The sequence below is a fragment of the Phyllopteryx taeniolatus genome, chromosome 2 (assembly GCF_024500385.1).
Source record: "Phyllopteryx taeniolatus isolate TA_2022b chromosome 2, UOR_Ptae_1.2, whole genome shotgun sequence".
NCBI lineage: Eukaryota > Metazoa > Chordata > Actinopteri > Syngnathiformes > Syngnathidae > Phyllopteryx > Phyllopteryx taeniolatus.
The window spans coordinates 34,743,108-34,762,049 of record NC_084503.1 but is presented as its reverse complement, the minus strand read 5'-3'; the positions used below and the strand labels follow the sequence as shown (position 1 = coordinate 34,762,049).

Sequence of the window (18,942 nt, the reverse complement as noted above, 5' to 3'; positions counted from 1 at the left end):
CAGGCTGGCAATATGGGGAACTCTGCTTTGAAAACCGCTGGCAGTGAATGAGTTAATGGTGGAAAAATTGGTCTATAAATTGGTTTTATCACAAAAACCTGGAACAAATTTTGAAACCTGGTGAATTTTTTGATTCTACACATGCACACACACACACACATGAATGAGAGCAATCAGTGCTGAATGCTTTTTAATTGGACTTGTAAGGATAGCGCATCAGAAGAGTCAATATCAAATCTCAGCACATTTCAGTGTCTTTCCACACCAATTGCACATAACAGTACATTCACTATTGTTCCCTGGCCTCTGGGTGGAAAAATATTTGTTTTCTCATCACTGCACTGAGAAATGAATGTGCCAGACAAGCTTCACTCGACGCTCCTCCTCACCTGTCTACATCAGGTAGTTGCTGTTTATGTATACTGTATATTCCGTATACATATTTTTATGAGACATTTGTCTTCACATACGGCTAGAAATAATAACGCAGCAGGTAGCACCAGAAATAACAGCAGCATGTAGCTCCCTGCAAAGTCATGCAACAGTACAGCCTATCACTTCTTAATGACTACTATTACTGGGGGGATGTTTTGTTATACAGCAGGCACATGAGATGAATCTGTTAACCTTCATTATGCAATCTGCACCTTCTCCTGGCTCAGTTATAACATTGCCCCCCCCCCCCCCCCTTACATTAAAACATGTACAGCCACATTAGAATGCACAACAAATAAAACAAGTCACTCATTACTGCCTTTTAAATAAGATAACACATTATGTGTGACTGAGGGATCACAGGGAACAGTCTCCATAAAAGTCTACAGTTAGGCAGATTACTGTATCACTCTCTATTTTACATTAAAACTGTGTGAACTGTTAGACTAAAGGCCTATGTAGGACCTTCTTTGTTGTTTCCCAATCACAAGCATTTGTAGAAAATTGACGTTTACATTTTTTTAAATTTAACTTTTATGTGCAATAAGTTTTAATTGAATCATTGTTCAATTAGATTTTGTAAAATTTATTCAAGCATAGTGTTAAATCTCCCATAGTTTACCAAACCAACTTTTTCTAGTATTTTGGATGTAATATTTTTTCTGTAATGCCTCAGTAAACATGTGAAATTCCTGAGTTCCAGACGTTTTTCTTCTGAGAGGCCTGAAAACAGGTCATTCGAATTTCTCGAGCTGATCTACAGTACGTGACTACCGAAGATCTCCACCTTCACTTTCCGCTCCCGAGCCAGCGCTGTCAACATAAACACGTGTGCTCTCACAAGTGGGTCTTTTACACTGAGGCAACCGATCAGAGGAAAGGGGGCAGTCGTAGCCAAATATGGACAAAGAGGATCCAAAAGTGGGTCAAACAGAAGTAGCTGACAGAGGGGCTCTTTCTGGACACTCGTATGACAAAACCAAGGTGTTTTGTTTTTTTTTAAATGAAATTGACACTTTCGTTACTGTACCCAATCTTATAGTGGCTTACAATAACATTAAATATACCTTTTAGGAATAAAACATCTGCCTCGTTTTTGCAGAACACTTGGGTTACTATGCTACCGATTTAGAATTTTGGTGATTATGGTGGTACTTGGAGAACTAAGCATTTTTTAAGGTGGTACTTGCTGTAAAAAGTTTGAGAACCACTGCTTTAAAACCCTTTAATGTATCACTTTTATGGCAAACTATGGCGTTTACAGCACAGCATGTTGACTTCAGCGCGGGGGCAGCAACTTCATAAAAATAATTTGTTTTGTTTCAACATTATTCGAGAATGAATGAAATCACAGAGGTGCTTGCTTCAATATTCATGCTCAGTATATTTTACAGTGTTGCTTTTTAAAACTGCTGTATGGGGAGATGAGAATAAAGGGACCATGGTATGATTTCCATGAGGTGCATCCTTGTGAGTCAGGAACACTTGTCCTGCCATGAACCACATTCATCAGGTGCTTTGCTTTGCTCTGACCTAACACAACTTCCCCTAAGGCCTTAACCAAATGATGGCGACAATAACTACTCATCTGTATGTGCCTGCATTGACATACAGTACATATGTAGCGGTCATTTCACATTTAAACTCACATGAGAACCTATCAAGAGTTTTATGTTTGCATAGGCAACCTGTGCTTGTTTTAGATTTATGTCCAGGATGCGGCCCCTTTGCTATTATTTAGGTCTGTGTGTGTGTTACATAAGACAGCTGTTCATGTGGTAATAATTAAATCATTCCCATGACTGAGTCAAATGGAACTCAGGGCCTCTCAGACTGTCACTCTGCCTCTCTGTACTCTGGTTCTGCCCCCATACGTGTTTATTCTTCTGTACTTCCATCTTGCCTCCAAACTACTCCTCAGCTCTTTGCTTCTGCTTTGGGGCTTTTGTCTTTATTCTGTATTTCACTCACTGACTTTCTCTCTCTTTGTCCACCTTTTTCCATTTGCTGGGGTTATTTTTGTCTGGTTGCAAAAGTATACCGTATGTGAGAGAAACCTATAGGAGATTTTAATTATTTAAGCTACTGTATATCGACAGATGTATTTGGACAATGGGACTTCTGGAGTCAAACAAACAGTACAGTATTTTATAGAGGAATATACCTCAAAAGTCAGCCAAAATGAGCTCAAAACATCATCATGCATGACGACAGCAAACCATGAGACATCAGCTCAGTGAACATCAAAAGAATTGTTTTTGCTTTTCCACTGACTTTTTGTGAGCCACAGGTTAACAGCGATGACAAAGAGGAAAAGTGTGATGATAACCACAGAACCAGAAATTGATTACTATGGTTGCTCAATAGATTAATTTTAGTCAAATACTGTATTCATTACATGGAGAAATTAACTTAAATTAACAAGATGCGATTGACCCGACTTACAAGTTTTTAGAGATGCAAGCCATCATGTGGTAAAAACTGCGAAATTTTGAGATACCAACACTGCATAGTAGCATTGAACCAAACTCAACACACGACATAACACGTGATTCTTCCCAAAAAAAGAGGCTTCAAGCTGTTTATTGCCATTCCCAGTTGAGGTTCACCGTTAAACGAAACATAAAACAAAGATAATTACACTGTGTTTTACCAAACCACATAGCTTTGCCTGAATAGTCACTTTAGTTAATGCCAACAAACAACCCAAAACTTCATAGACAGGCTAACGAATAGCACTGGTGTTGCAGTGTTATAGCCCTTTAAGCAACGGATATTTGAACAAAACCTGTGGAGGAACATGTACACGTGTAACACAGATAACAAACAATACTCAAAGGCATATTTTCTTAATCCTTTGTGAAGAACAACTAAAATTACAGCACCTTCCTGAGGAGCGGACAGCACCATGTATATCCATCCATCCATTTTGCATACTGCTTATCCTCACTAGGGTCGCGAGCATGCAGTACAATTTTATAAAGTACAAAAATATATGGTGATATTTTTGTTAAAAACATTACAAAAACTGTTTTTAGGCGAGCTTGAACAGATTAATGGCATTTACATTCATTTCAGTGGGGAAAGATAAATTGAGATGAGCATTTTGAGTTATGAGCATGGTCACTGAACAAATTAAACTCATAACTCAAGCCAGAACTGTACACTTACTCCAGCAACATCTATAAAGCACAGTACAATGTATGTCGTCTTCAAATGGTCTTCAAAGGGTGAGTAATTCGCCTTTTAGTTTCATTCTACAATTAAAAATGTCAAATTACTTAAAAGTACATGACGGTTACAGTAAATAAAATAAATGATAGTCATAGAATTTTATGATTGCAACAGTTTGAACTTGACAATCGATTATTTCTTACGGGATAATTCGTTTTGAAATGAAAGCACTATGAAACATAGCTACCGAACAATGCAAACTAAAACTAGTAGACATTCCAACAGCTTCTTCCCTCTTGCCATTAACTTCTTAAACAGTTAACTTACAATTCCATTGCAACATGCTGCCAATTCTTTTGTCTTGAGTTTGTTGTCACATTTCTGTTGGGCCAATTATACATTACTCGTGCACTCACTGTAGTAGTCTCGCCAAACTGCACGATTTGCGTATCTGTTGTTGACCAATATTGGCCAGTCATGTGCCTGAGTAGCATCTGCTCCATTTGCATAATCGACTGAGTAGTATCTGCAACATTTGCACAATCGACACTGTCCCAGATTATCGCACTACTAGTTACTTTAAACTGCACACATTTCTTGAAGTCTCAGCACCCTTTGCACAATGGTCATTGCACCGGACTATTGCTCTATTAGTCATTCAAACTGCTCTCATTGCTAGAGAACTCTGCAGCTTTTTGCACAATTGTCAAAAAATAAATAAATATTGTACCGGCATTACCAGATTACTAGCAACCTTTGATTGTCCAGTTTTTCTCACTGTCTTTATGTCTCAAAAGTATTCTCTGTCAATTGAGTGTCTGTTGTCGTACTAGAGCGGCTCCAACTACCGGAGACAAATTTCTTGTGTGTTTTCGACATACTTTGCAAAGTAAAGATGATTCTGATTCTGTTTCACTAAATTCTCAAATAACTTGACTTTCATTGTTGACAATACTTCATTGTGTATAATTCTGCTTCGGTTCTAAACAGAGCACAAGTCACTAAAGTAACGTTATACACTGGGGGGGCACAGGTTTACTACAGCTGATGTGTGTTGCACAGCTGTATGTGTGTGTGGGTCAGCATCTCTCTCCGCCACTGTCAGTGTGGTTACGCAATGTTATTACTCCCGTGCACCCGGAACAAGTGGAGGGTGAAGAACGACTTAATGAGGTCTATTTGTGCACTCCTATCTCATACAACCTGACAGTCTATTCTGCACAAAAATGGATTACAAATAAATAAAACGAACAAAATGTACTTTTAAAAAGTATGCTATTCATACATGATAACTATCAAATTAGGAATTATGACATACTGTAGTTGCTGTGCAAGATTGTAGATTAGTTTGCACAGTAATTCATTAGTACTGTTATATAATTTTAAAATACTACGCACCTAATGCAAATTTTGCGGCATGGTGACGACTGGTTGGCACATCTGCCTCACAGTTCTGAGGACCGGGGTGCAAATCCCGGCCCGCCTGTGTGGTGTTTGCATGTTCTCTCCGTGCCTGCGTGAGTTTTTTCCGGGCACTCCGATTTCCTCCCACATCCCACAAACATGTGGGGTAGGACAACTGAAGACTCTAAATTGCCCGTAGGTGTGTACGTGAGTGCGAATGGTTGTTTGTTTATATGTGCCCTGCGATTGGCTGGCGACCAGTTCAGTGCGTACTCCACCTCTCGCCCAAAGATAACTGGGATAGGCTCCAGCACATCCACGACCCGAGTGAGGATAAGCGGAACGGAAGATGAATGAATGAATAATGCAAATTTTGCACTGATAGTGTAGTGGTTCACTTGCCCGACTTCAGTTGACTGGCAACCAGAACAAAGTCAGCTGGGATAGGCTCCTGCTCCCTGCAACACTAATAAGGAAAAAGGTGTGTGTGTGTGTGTATATTATATATATATATATATATATATATAAAATATAATAAAAAAAGTGGCTGAATATTCCAGATATCTATTACATACATGTTGACCAACCAGTGAAACACAAACTTGGTATTCCTTGCTGTACATGTACTGCAGTGCAAAATTAACATTTTGGGAGTTTTTCAAATAATGTATCAGTCTTGCCACTTTTGTCTTTTATTTGATTTGAGAACCCCTGATTGAGTGCCTCATTCAGGCCCAGGTGAGTACAAACAGCAGGTAAACAGACAGACTCGGTGGGCACAGAAGATGAGGTTGCAAAATGTTAAAAAATTTTAAAAACAACAACAAAAAAAAAACATTTCACAAATCTATTCAGAGCAGCTGGGCAGTCAAGTCTCTGCACACACCAAAAACTGGACATCACTGATTAAAAGAAATAAAAACAACCTGGTTGACCTAAGAAGAGAGTGGCGCGACAGCAAGTGAGCAGGATTATCATAGAACTCTCAACAGTTACAGAAAACGCAGGAACAACATGTTTAACCCACCCTAAAAACAATCCCAGTGTGAACAGAAAATAATGCAACATGACACAGACAAGGGCTGCATCAGAACTTTGGATAGTCTCACACATAAATTAAGAAATAAATACAGGTTGTAATTAATACCCAGAACACCGGCAGGTGCTTACTGTTAGAGCATTAACCATCGCGGAGTGTGGGGAGACATTCAAATCTGTGGTGGGATGGAAGAACAGAAAAAGTCATACGACGCATTTGTCTGATAAAAGTGATGCAGCGAGCACAAAACAAGCAGTTAACAAAAAAAACAACAATAACAGGATTAAATTGTAACAGAAAACTAAATAATTATTATATTATAATTATTATTGCACAGCTGCTGCATTAGTTTCATCTTGAATCTAAAAAAATGTTTGCAAGGAAGTTCGTGAGAGCAAAAAAAGCTAATGCAATTGCCAGACACACTGTCAAAATTAAAAATGAAATTAAAAGAGGAACGACCAAACAAACCAACTTGCTTTCCAAGTATTCCAAAGAAATTAAAGAGCTTCGAATGGTTACACACACAGACACACTTTTCCAAGGCTGTGTGTAGGATGTGTGACTAATTGAACATACTGTAACTAGAAGAAACGCCCTAAGAAATGCTGTGATTTTACCACTCATTAACCACATGAAAACAAAACGGTCAACATTATACAGTGACGAGCAGAGTGTCCTCCTTGTTGTGTTATCAACAAAATAGTCATTTTGTTACATACAAACTGCTTGTGAAATAATGTTGCACACATACAAAGTCTAATGGCTTGAAAGGAGCTCATCCTAGCATTTTTCTGATGTGTCCACACAATCACTAGGTGGGAGGATTACGCCACACGAAGATATGAACACAAGAGCAGACACACAGACAGCGCCTCGTGCCAGAACAGTGACTTGACCCAGAACGACATATCCTGAGATCGCTCCACAGCAGTAAACTGTGTCCAAGCCAGCGCTACTGTGACAATGTTTTCATGTCAAAATGGTGAAGAGACAGCATGTCAGCAAAGTCATCATTCAGACTGGATTCTTTAGACGCACAAAGGGACCTCTAGTCTACTACAACTTGTTTAGTGCACTTTGCCCTAAATAACCAGATGATAATAGTTGTAGTGCAGTAGCATCTACACAGGCTTTCATTGGTTGCTCCATCCTTTTAATTCCTTGAGTATTCATTAAAATTCCCTTTTTCATCCAAGGAAAATACTCTAAGCCTTTGTAGAGGATTGCGCTGATGTCAGACAAGACTTTCTGCCTTCCCTTATCACAATATTAAGGCACACTGAGTGGTGGGAATTATCCTGTGTCAAATGCAGCCAGCCCTTAGTTTAGCTATTTGCTGTTAAAGAGCTGCAAGTCGAGGCGGACCCACACTTCCCCCGTGGGCACCTCGTGCAGCAGAAGACGTCTCGTTACGGCACCCTTGTTCTCCAACTCTTTCTTTATGGTCGCCACGGGAACCTCTGTTCGTCCCAGGAACTCTGAGAAGAGAAGACAAACGTATTCAGTGATTTGGAATGTTTTTATATAGATCGGGATAGATCTAAATTGTAATAAAAAAAGAAAGCTGTTCACTAAACTTTACTACCCAAAATGTCAAAGTGGGGATTTTACAAATTACTGGAACAATTGGAACACCTCCCTATATATATCAAGTTGATACACAGCGAACCATTGTTTATCACAGGAGGTATGTTAAAAGAACCACCAACCAGCCCAGGAACTCAAAGTTGCTGGTAGCAAAAGGTTCCCGTGGTTTGTGTTTCCATTGCCTTTATTAGTTCAGGGTAGCTTAAGCAAATGAGGCTGATGTTGCTCATTACTGACACCTACCGGATCCCAAAAAAATATGGAATTTCAAGCGTTCAATGCCTGATCTAATCTAATCTTAATCTAAATTTCAAATATTTTTGATACCTTTAAAACCTAACCTTTTATACAGGTGACAAATTGAGAACTGATTATAATTTGCAATGCCAAACTTGCTGCAGACAGTCTTTGAGGGAGGGAGTTTTATTATACACGGGAAATAAATGAGAACATATTTATTCTACTTTATTGAGATGACATACCTAAACAGATTGTGCAACGGAAGCTTGCAGATGACTATAAATATGATTTATTAGCTGGAAAATGTAATAGGGACACGAGCCTGAATCCTTACACAGTTCCACTACAAATTTGCATTCAGGCGATTATATATATATATTTTTTTCCAGCTTTCGAGAATATCCGCTCACATGCCTTTTATTCACCATGTGCTTTGATGTAATGTAATATTTAACTTGTTACTATATCACGTACGTTTTGTCTCTGCATTTGCTTCTATTTTGCTTTGCTTCACTCTGCTGTCTGCAGCCAGGTCGGCATTGCAAATACCTTACCTGGATAATGTTCAATAAAAAAATACATGACTAGTAAAGATAAGCGGTATGGAAAATGGATGGACTTCATGGACAGCTCTTGGTCAGTTTTTAAATACAGCAGTATTTGGTATCTGTGAATGTGTTTGCATTAAAATTAAAAAACAGACTGTACATGTAAGTTTGGACTTAGATCTCCGCTCCTTAGCGGAACCAAGTCAGCCAGCGGCGGATCTTACCGGCAACGCTAGGCTCAATCGCTGATTCGAAGTTATGCTTTTCAATGTATTTTAATCCTCTTATTTTGAGCCTTGCGTAACGCCGCATAATGGCGGTTGTGTGAATGAAAAAGTAAACGCCTACAGAGGTCGGTCAATCAATCAGCGTTCGTCAGCACAGCCCACCGCATTAAAGAGATCCTGCTAGCCCTCAGAAGACCCTACCCGCCAGGAGGAACGAAATAATACAGAGGGAACCTTCCGTACCCAGATAGTTTTTTTTCAGTGGGGACACAGAGGGAAGTCGTGACGTTTTCCACATGCGAAGGAATGACAGTAAGTAAGATTACTGTAAAAACCCATTTAAAAAATGATCGCTAGTAGGGTTTTCAGGAAATGACAAGTAGATATGTTAGATCATAGATTTAATCTAATATAAATCTAATATTTTAAAATAAACAATTTAAATTATCACAATAATAGTACTTTGAATAACCCCCTACTCAAAAATTAATGGATGTCGTCAGGGTAGGTTATGTGAAGCACCAAGAGGTGGGAGGATGAAGAGGGGGAACTGACCATCGGGAGCAAACAGGTCCCTCTCACAGATGGTGATGCTGAGGACATCTTGGTAGACATCCTTGATTTGGAACTGACAGTTGAAGTTCCACTTGGGGTACACCGTATCATTGAGCGTTCGAGATGTGAAAATTTGAGCTCCCACGGTCACCTCGCAGTACGGATTCATTTTACCTGGAGCAGGAGAGGACAATGAAGGATGACAAGGAAGAAAGCAGAAGGTAGGACAGTTCATTCAAAAGCCCCAAAATATATTATCACAATATAAAAATGGACAGAGGAAGAAGCATTCATGTAGTGCTCAAAAGCCAACCTATCGAGCGAATGTGGTCATGCTCACCGTTGGACCTGACTGCTTTCAACTCTGATGCCTCCAAGATTGTGACAAGGAGTCGGCCGATTCCAGTTCCCTTGATGGATCGAACTAAAAGGAAAAGCACAGATCCATTAATCTACAAAGACCTTCACATTAGCTGTCATACAGATGTGTGTGTGAGAGATACATACAGTGGTAGGCCTTGTCCCGCTTTTTCTTTTCCATCTCGAGATATTCTTCAGACGCAGCCTTGATCTTCTGAACCCATGCTGTCCTAAAAACACAAAGGATCCAAGTGATCATTTCGGCTGCCTTACACATACACTACTTACAAAAAGTTAGGGCAATTGAGCTTTTGGGTGAAATTTCGAGATGAACCTAAAATGCAGTACAACTGTAAAACTGAACTTAATTTGAACTTCTCTAGACTTTTGAATGCAAATGTCCAACTGTTGAATGTTTCAGTACTTTTTGCCCAACTTGCTACACTCTAACAAGGAGCTGAATGGCAAATTTCACAACAGGCATACGTGTGTGTGTGTGTGTTTGTGTGTATAATTACCGTTCATTGATGTTTTCCGTCCTCAGTATGTAAACTGTGTCAATGTGTGAGATATGGAAGACTGGATCGTCACTGGAAGGATCCGGCAGCTTCACCAGAACTTCATTGAGCAGAACGGGCTGCAGGAAAAGTAAAAAGACAGTCCACAGACATCAATGCAAAAAAGCACAAATTCAGTGCACAGCCTGCTATTCACTGGGGATAGGGACTGGGCCAAGACTGCAAATAGCGAAAATCTGCAAAAAAGTGAGGCCCATTATAATTGCATTGGATTTCACTTTTTTTTTTTTTTTTTTTTTTAACCCCAGAAAAGTCTTGAATAAGCAGGAATAAACCACCAATCAAGCTTTTACAGGGTTCAGCCCCCCCCCCCAAGAAAATATATTAGTAATATATTATTTTTTAAAGAATTTAAACGAATTGGAATATTTAAAAAAACTAAGTAAATAAATCTGTGACTAGGTGAATCTGCGGGTGCCGAACTGCGAGTATGGGGGGTTAACCGACGGGACGATCTTGTGTCTTACCAGCTTGTACATTTTGAGCTGCGCATTGTTCTTGGTGCTGAACAGTTTATCAATCCCAGATGAGGTGAACTGCTTCCCCGAGTGAGTCAAGAGCAGGAAGTCATTGAAGAGGAAGGCCCAAAGTTCCTTGTTGCTCTTTGCTTTGAAAATCTTGCAAACATAATAAACACAACTGCTAATTAACATTCACACCAAAAAAGGAAGAGAAACAAAAAGGTGCCAACATGTTAAATGAGGGCAGCAAAGGGAATAGTGGTTAGCCCTTTTGTCTCGCAGTCTCAAGGTTCTCGGTTTGAATCGCGAATGTCTGAGTTTGCATGTTCTCTTTGTGCTTGCGTGGGTTTTTCCAGGTACTCCAGCTTCCTCCCGCATATAAAAAACATGCATGTTAGGACTTTGGAATTAAAAAGAATTGTCCACAGGTGTGAATGTGACTGATTTCTTTTTGTCCGATTGACTAGCCACCAGTCCAGGGTGTACCCTACCTCTCCCACAAAGTCAGCAGAGATAGGCTACAGCTCAGTCACAACCATAATGAGGACACGTTATAGAGAATGGATGGATTAACTAAATTCAATTCTTCCTGGCCCAGAATTCATTGCTCTATTAAGTTCTCTGAAAATTAACATGCAATTGAGGGGAGAAATATGTAATGTATATATTTTGGTAAATACTCCTTAAACCTTTTATAGAGAATTGAAATCAACTATTTAAAGATTCAACCACACACACACACAACAAACAAATACTAAAAAAATTGCAAAACTTTGCAAAAAGTTAGTCACCTTGCCACTGTGGAGTAATTTTCTCGGGCCCAAACAGTTGGTAATCGAGTTAAAAACTATATTCTGTGGAAAGAGGAGTGAAAAAAAAAAACATTACGAATTTTTCCTCTTAGGTGTTGTGGATCAACGGCAACTATTTACTTATGAATCCAAAATCATGCTCAATTTGTTCGAAGTTTAGGCTTTATACCTCAGCTGCGCCATCACACTGGACATGGTTCTGAATCCACTCCAGCCTGTCTGAGTTCTCCTTATCTCTCACTCCTTCATTGACCTGGTTGGCCCAAGAAAGCCATGTAAATATCAAAAAGCAAGGATGAAAACGTCTTATGGATACTGAAATTGATTTGTGGTGTAATTACGTACAGTATGTCTATATGAAATGATAAGGCATTGAATGCATTACACACCTGTTGACAGAGCTCCTCCGCCCTCTCTAGAGCTTCTTTCAGAGGACCTCTGTCAGCGTGGCCCTCTGCAGTGCCTTCCAGAATCTAGTGAAAGACGACACAAATAATGAGAACGTGCTTTTGTCTTTACTTGACAATACTGCGGACATGCATACACTTTTGATGTGCAGCGGGTAGCGTGTTATCCTCTGCATAGGTTTGAGCAGGAAGCTTGAAAGCGGCATCCCTTTACATCTGTAGTCTGTGCCGATTTTCTGATGAGAGCAAAGATAGAAATGCCACAACATAACAATTTGAGCACTCAATGTATGAAAACGTCCACCAAAGCTAGAAAATGTTTTCACCTTTGAGGTCAATGACTAAGTGGCAAAACCACAAACAGGTACATCAGAATTAATCACAACATTGTAAGAAAGTTAACTTTAGTAGTTCCAAAAAGTGAAACTCATATTGTACAGGTTCATCAAACGAATAGGAAAACATTTTTCAGGAGGTGGTCTAATGTTTTTTTTGGGGGGGGGGGGAGAATTTTGATTTATTTCTCAAGTAATATTCTAATTTATTGAGCTTATGAATTGTGAGTTTTGTTAGCTGTAAGCTATAATCATCAAAATTAATAAAAAAATAATTTTAAACACTTCTCTGCTTCTGAGGTGACTATATAATATACCATCCATCCATTTTCTGAGCCGCTTCTCCTCACTAGGGTCACGGGCGTGCTGGAGCCTACCCCAGCTAACTTCAGGCAGGAGGCGGGTTACACCCTGAACTGGTTGCCAGCCAATCGCAAGGCACATACAACCAAACAACTATTCACACTCACATTCACACCTACGGGCATTTAGAGTTTTCAATTAACATGCATGTTTTGGGATGTAGGAGGAAACCGGAGTGCCCGGAGAAAACCCACTCAGGCACGGGGAGAACATGCAAACGCCACACAGGCGGGGCCGGGGATTGAACCCCGGTCCTCAGAACTGTGGGGAAGACGCTCTAACCAGTCGGCCACCGTGCCGCCTATATAATAGACAAGTTTCCCTTTTTAGATTAAACTACTAAAATAAAATAAGTTTTTCACAATATTGTACTTGATAGGGCGGAATGCAGCCCGATGGGGGTCACAAGTCAGTGCAAACTGTAGGCCGGTCCCAAGCCCGGATAAATGCAGAGGGTTGCGTCAGGAAGGGCATCCGGCTTAAAACCTTGCCAAACAAATATGAGCGTTCATATGGAAGCATCTAGGAGAGGTGGCTGTGGAGTTTTTGACCAGCTTGTTCAATAGAATTCTAGTGCGTGAGAAGATGCCTGAGGAATGGAGGAAAAGTGTACTGGTGCCCATTTTTAAGAACAAAGGTGATGTGCAGAGCTGTGGCAACTATAAAGGAATAAAGCTGATGAGCCACACAATGAAGTTATGGGAAAGAGTAGTGGAGGCTAGACTCAGGACAGAAGTGAGTATTTGCGAGCAACAGTATGGTTTCATGCCTAGAAAGAGTACCACAGATGCATTATTTGCCTTGAGGATGTTGATGGAAAAGTACAGACAAGGTCGGAAGGAGCTACATTGTGTCTTTGTAGATCTAAAGAAAGCCTATGACAGAGTACCCAGAGAGGAACTGTGGTACTGCATGCGGAAGTTGGGAGTGGCAGAGAAAGCAGGGAGCAGCTGGAGGAACAGTTAGAAAGATGGAGGCATGCACTGGAAAGAAGAGGAATGAAGATTAGCCGAAGTAAAACAGAATATATGTGCATGAATGAGAGGGGTGGTGGGGGGAGGACTTTAAATACTTGGGGTCAACCGTCCAGAGCAATGGTGAGTGTGGACAGGAAGTGAAGAAACGGGTCCCAGCAGGTTGGAATGGGTGGAGGAAGGTGTCAGGTGTGTTATGTGACAGAGGAGTTTCTGCTAGGATGAAGGGCAAAGTTTATAAAACAGTGGTGAGGCCAGCCATGATGTACGGATTAGAGACAGTGGCACTGAAGAGACAACAGGAAGCTGAGCTGGAGGTGGCGGAAATGAAGATGTTGAGGTTCGCTCTTGGCGTGACCAGGTTGGATAAAATTAGAAATGAGCTCATCAGAGGGACAGCCAAGGTTCGATGTTTTGGAGACAAAGTTAGAGAGAGCAGACTTCAATGGTTTGGACACGTCCAGAGGAGAGAGAGTGAGTATATTGGTAGAAGGATGATGAGGATGGAGCTGCCAGGCAAGAGAGCTAGAGGAAGACCAAAGAGAAGGTTGATGGATGTCGTGAGGGAAGACATGATGGCAGTTGGTGTTCGAGAGGAGGATGCAGGAGATAGGCTTACATGGAAAAGGATGACGCGCTGTGGCGACCCCTAACGGGACAAGCCGAAAGGAAAAGAAGAAGAAGTACTTGATAGGGCGGCACAGTGGGTGACTAGTTAGCACATCTGCCTCACAGTTCTGAGTTCAAATCCTGGCCTCGCCTGTGTGGAGTTTGCATGTTCTCCCTGTGCCTTTGTGGGTTTTCTCCGGGTATTCTGGTTTCCTCCCACATCCCAAAAACATGCGTGGTAGGTTGATTGAAGACTCTAAATTCCCCGTAGGTGTGAATGTGAGTGCGAATGGTTGTTTGTTTGTGTGTGCCCTGCGACTGGCTGGAGACCAGTTCAGGGTGTACCCCGCCTCTCGCCCGAACATAGCTGGGATAGGCTCCAGCACGCCCACAACCCTTGTGAGGATACAGAAAATGGATGGATATACTTAGATATGCACCTGTATGTAATAGCGATTGGACAAAAGTATTAGATTTTTTTATTTATTTTTTTAAACACTGCTGCCAAATGTGCAATCTGTCAATTATTTACATTAGTAATCTCGGACAAGTTGGAGGCAACTCTTTTGCACAATGGACTAAGATCACAATAACCTCAAAATCTGGCCAGTGTAGAAATCATTTTGATCTTAACTAGCACTATGTACTCTTCCATACATCTCGACTTTGAAAAGTGTTATATAATTTATCATTAATATCAACTGTGTGTAAATATAAATTTAGGATGTTTACAAAAAAATGCAGTGACGTATAGACATCTTTTAAGTGACATGGAGGCCTCAAGTGGCCCACTTCCTACCTTGAGGAACACCTTGAAGTCGGGCTCGTTGTCGGTGCGAGTCTGCAGCAGTGCGGCTCCTTTAATCTGACACGAACAGAAGTGGATGTACGGCTGCATGTGGGACAGCTCGGCGGCCAGAATGTCTCCCACCATCTGCACTGGCATGTTCTCCCCACCACTCTTCTTTCGAGCTGACAACGCCCTGAAAAAAAATACATGTAATCCAAATTGTAAGGATTGAAGCACATTGAAAATGTTTCTAGAACCACCTCTAGTGGATGTCGCACTGACCTGAAGAGTTTAGCATTGCAGTCAATCAGTTCTCTCCAGTTGGCAAAGATCAAGTTCATCTCTGCATCATTCAGTCGTCCAGATTCCGACATGGGCTTATGGAAAACCTAAAAGGAGTACCACAGATACATGCCATGCAGACGTACAATTAACGATTTGTTTTGTCGCACCTCGAGCACTGTCTGCAGGTCTTCCAAATATCGCTCCTCAGTCTGTAGCAGTTCATGAATGTAGCCTTGCCTCTTCTTCTCCAGCGGGCTCAGTGAGTCCAAGCTGGTCAGATCTGCACACCCTACAGCACACATAAAACACACACAAGACGGGGTATTTTGGATGCAAAAACAATTAAACAAAATGCCAATCCACTAAAACTGAGCACTTCGACTTGAACTACAGCAGCAATTTGACAATGCATATACACTGCCTCCTCATGGGCATTTAGGCAAAAAAGTATCCTAGTTAAGTTTCAAGTTTTCACATCTCTGTTGGGAATAATGGGAAAACAGCGTGTATACTTACTGGATGCATGATTTAACATTCGTGGACAGCCCAAACTCACTGTTCTTCTTTCTCCTTCCCTAACCACACACACACAGTCTTCCTCATACCAGAGGTTTAAAAACTTAAATCTGTTCTCTAAAGTCATCACCTGATGTATGTATCTCGTAAATGTATTAAAAAAAAAAACTTTTTTTCCTTGTTCTCCGTCTTCGTATAAATCCCAGTCAGTCTATTCAACACTGCCATTTATGTCTCTCTCACCTTCCGGCTATTATCTTCTTGTTGCCGGTGGCAGATTATAAATGTTTCTGTGCGCAAAATAAATGTTTGTACCAAAACAGTGAGAGGGATTTTTTCTTTAGGTCATGGTGGCATGTTCATGTAAAAATATTGATTTGGTTTAAACAGATGTAGAGAAAATAAAAACATTAAGAGAAGTTTAGATGGGCAACAATCATTTTACATTAACTTTGATATTGACAAAAATCCTCTGTGAGAAATTGAGGGCTTCAGAACAGGGAAAATATATAGAAAACATGTTACATTGACAAGAACCATCGACTGGGTAAATGTTATTAATTTAGTCGATTTATTTGTGGGTTACTGCGAAAGAAGGTTATTTAGCTAAAATTTATTCCATCTTAATCCTTTTGCTAATACACACAAACACACACATACACAGACACAAAAATATGCACGCATGCACCCACACGCATGCATTTACACACCCGAAGTATATATAGGAATAATAACACTAACACTTAAGTGTGAAATTCAACAAATCTTTAATGTTTTAAGGCAGAACCCAAAGAAAATATACATCATGCGTTTTACCCTGTTTTCTTTAAGCTTTAAATCTGAGGAGAGCTTGCGGTACATTGAGCCAGATCATTAAAAAAATAAAAACTAAGCAAAAAAAGTCCCCTTTCTTGCATTAGCAGAGCATGGCGGCGCACTAGACACAGGTTTTCCCTCAAGCTTGCATGCTGTTAATAAAAATCAATAATGTAGTGTTGTAGGCAAATGTTATGCTTCCACTTTCACTGAGGATAATCTGAAGGCACTAACAAATTTGATGCAAAGGTGGTAAAAGTTTTGATAACATATCTGGAGACATATCTGTGAGATAAAGCTTGGACTCCCCGAAAGGGAGAAGAAAAGAGCAGAGCATGAAGGAAGAAGTTGGGGGGGGATACATGAGGGACAAAAGAGCAAAACAGAGAGACCCACTATCCGTCTCTCTCTCTCTCTCTCTGCATATTCATAAGAAAAAAGGCACAAAGGCTTATTGCATCGGAGTCATAAAAAGTCTCTCAGAGCTAATAGAGGCCTCCAAAACATGACTTAAGTGAGAGTAGTCAGTAGATTGGGTGGGACGGTCCAGACCCAAACACTACTTCATCGAGTAGTGTGCAATAATAGTGGGTCTCTCTCTGAAGTCAGGAAAAGGAGAGGAGTGCAGCCCGTTCTATCACCCTAGAAAGAGACAAGAGGGTGAATGGGTGGGAGGGCAACAAGTGGGGAAGAGGAAAGAGGAGAAGGTGAGATAGTCAGGCAAGAAGCAACAGAGGAAGAGTATGGGACGAAAACAATAGATTAAAAGCTAGCAAGCAGATCAGGTTTTGACGTTTAACATTTCCTACATGCGCTGATGTGGTGAAAAAAAACAACCTTAACTCATGTGTTGCTGGGTGGCATAGTTGAAGGGGAGGAGTGACCATATAGCATCATGAAGATTCTGGCTCCCCCCAGACTTGTCGAAGTATCCTTGAGGAAGATAATGAACCCCAAGTTGATCCTGACGCTGTGTCATCAATGTGAGTTTCCCCACGGTTGGACTGTAAGGGATTATTTTAATGTTTTTTTTCTGAAACCTGTGGTATAGTGGAACCTCTAAAGTCCAACCCAACTGGGGTTTTATAATCCAGAATTGGGGCCTACGTGTGTGTCCTGGATGCTCAGTAAAAGTGATGCATAACATTGATAGAAGAAAGGAACACGGCTAGAATTAGTCTTAATTTGAAACAGCAATCCACATTAGTCCCTCATCATTAATGTTACGTTCGAGTGTAAACAATTAATGCTCTAAACTTACTACAATATCCATTTATGATGTCAATAGTTGGAGCCTGGAATGGATTACTCCAAGTAACAATTAATTTCCACGTGTAAAATGTTATTCTAAATTTGAACAAATCGAATGTTGCACAGTTTCCTGAAACAGATTGCGTTAGATTTCAGAGGTTCCACTGTTAAGTCTAAAATATCCTGGTTGTTATTATATTTACTTGGCTCTATTTTTAATAATTGGGATCTAGTAATGTATAATTATCTTTTACAAATATATTGGTTTGTGTGCTGTGCAAAAGAGCATAAACCAAGAAGAAGATTGCATGCAAAGTGCATCAGTGATAAAACAGCTCCCACAAGACACTTGAGAAACACGCTTTCATGGAGGGAAAGGTTCCCTGTTATGTACTACTACTACTACAACTACTATGATCCCAAATCAAGGGTACAGTCATGTGAAAGTGCATTACTTACACTGGTGACTGGGGTCACCGTCTCCTGTGGTCATCTTAACGTAATTGGTGGGGAACAAGCCAGTGACCCCATTGACCTCACCCTTCCACCAGTCGGGGTCATTCTTGTTGAAGACGTTGATTAGCTGGTTCGCTGAAAAGCTCAGCTCGTCCTTGTTAGCGGCTGTGTAGTCGTATATAGCGATCACCTGGCACACTCCTAGACAAGAGACAATGTCAATGAACCCAACATTATTACCTTCACCAATGTGTTGTGAATTTATTGGGTGCGCGCGACATCATTATTGCTACATATTAACCAGGATTTTATATGCTTATATATGTGCTATATGCTATTTTTTCCCATGGGATCTTGTTACAGAAAACAAAAATAAAAATACGTCGGCATGAAGGTACGGCCAGTTACCGCAGTACTGTTTTTCATTTAATTGTTTCATATCTAAGGTCATTAAGTGTTTTTCATACAAATATTTATTATGTGACTTTACAACTGTGTCGAAGAGGTTAGTGAGTGACTACAGCATGTTCCGACATGCACACTAATTTTGGTTACATTGCCACTGTACGTGTAAAACACTGCATTATTTAGCTGTGAAAGTTTGTCCGTTTTACCTGACTGGACTGCTGGTGTGGATTTGCCACTATTAGACCCCAATATCTGGACATATGAGGATGGAAACCAGCCCTTCTGACGCTTTTTACCACGGGCCTGTTG

At 40.5% G+C, this 18,942-nt stretch overlaps 1 protein-coding gene across 5 annotated transcripts in view; it reads right to left on the bottom strand.

Moving 5' to 3' along the window:
* Positions 1-5,689: 5,689 nt before the first annotated feature.
* The window catches only part of itsn2b (intersectin 2b), a 40,725-nt gene continuing 27,472 nt past the window's right edge, over positions 5,690-18,942 (bottom strand). For all 5 annotated transcript variants that reach the window (XM_061765890.1, XM_061765888.1, XM_061765891.1 and 2 more), the window contains 15 exons: positions 18,840-18,936; positions 18,229-18,426; positions 15,354-15,475; positions 15,184-15,290; positions 14,911-15,094; positions 11,968-12,066; positions 11,813-11,896; positions 11,593-11,676; positions 11,403-11,465; positions 10,618-10,767; positions 10,091-10,209; positions 9,720-9,802; positions 9,553-9,636; positions 9,213-9,386; positions 5,690-7,533 (listed from right to left, as the gene is read on the bottom strand). In XM_061765890.1, the coding sequence (XP_061621874.1) occupies positions 7,385-7,533; positions 9,213-9,386; positions 9,553-9,636; positions 9,720-9,802; positions 10,091-10,209; positions 10,618-10,767; positions 11,403-11,465; positions 11,593-11,676; positions 11,813-11,896; positions 11,968-12,066; positions 14,911-15,094; positions 15,184-15,290; positions 15,354-15,475; positions 18,229-18,426; positions 18,840-18,936 (1,797 nt within the window). In that variant the 3' untranslated portion in view covers positions 5,690-7,384. The remainder of the gene's footprint in view (positions 7,534-9,212; positions 9,387-9,552; positions 9,637-9,719; positions 9,803-10,090; positions 10,210-10,617; positions 10,768-11,402; positions 11,466-11,592; positions 11,677-11,812; positions 11,897-11,967; positions 12,067-14,910; positions 15,095-15,183; positions 15,291-15,353; positions 15,476-18,228; positions 18,427-18,839; positions 18,937-18,942) is intronic.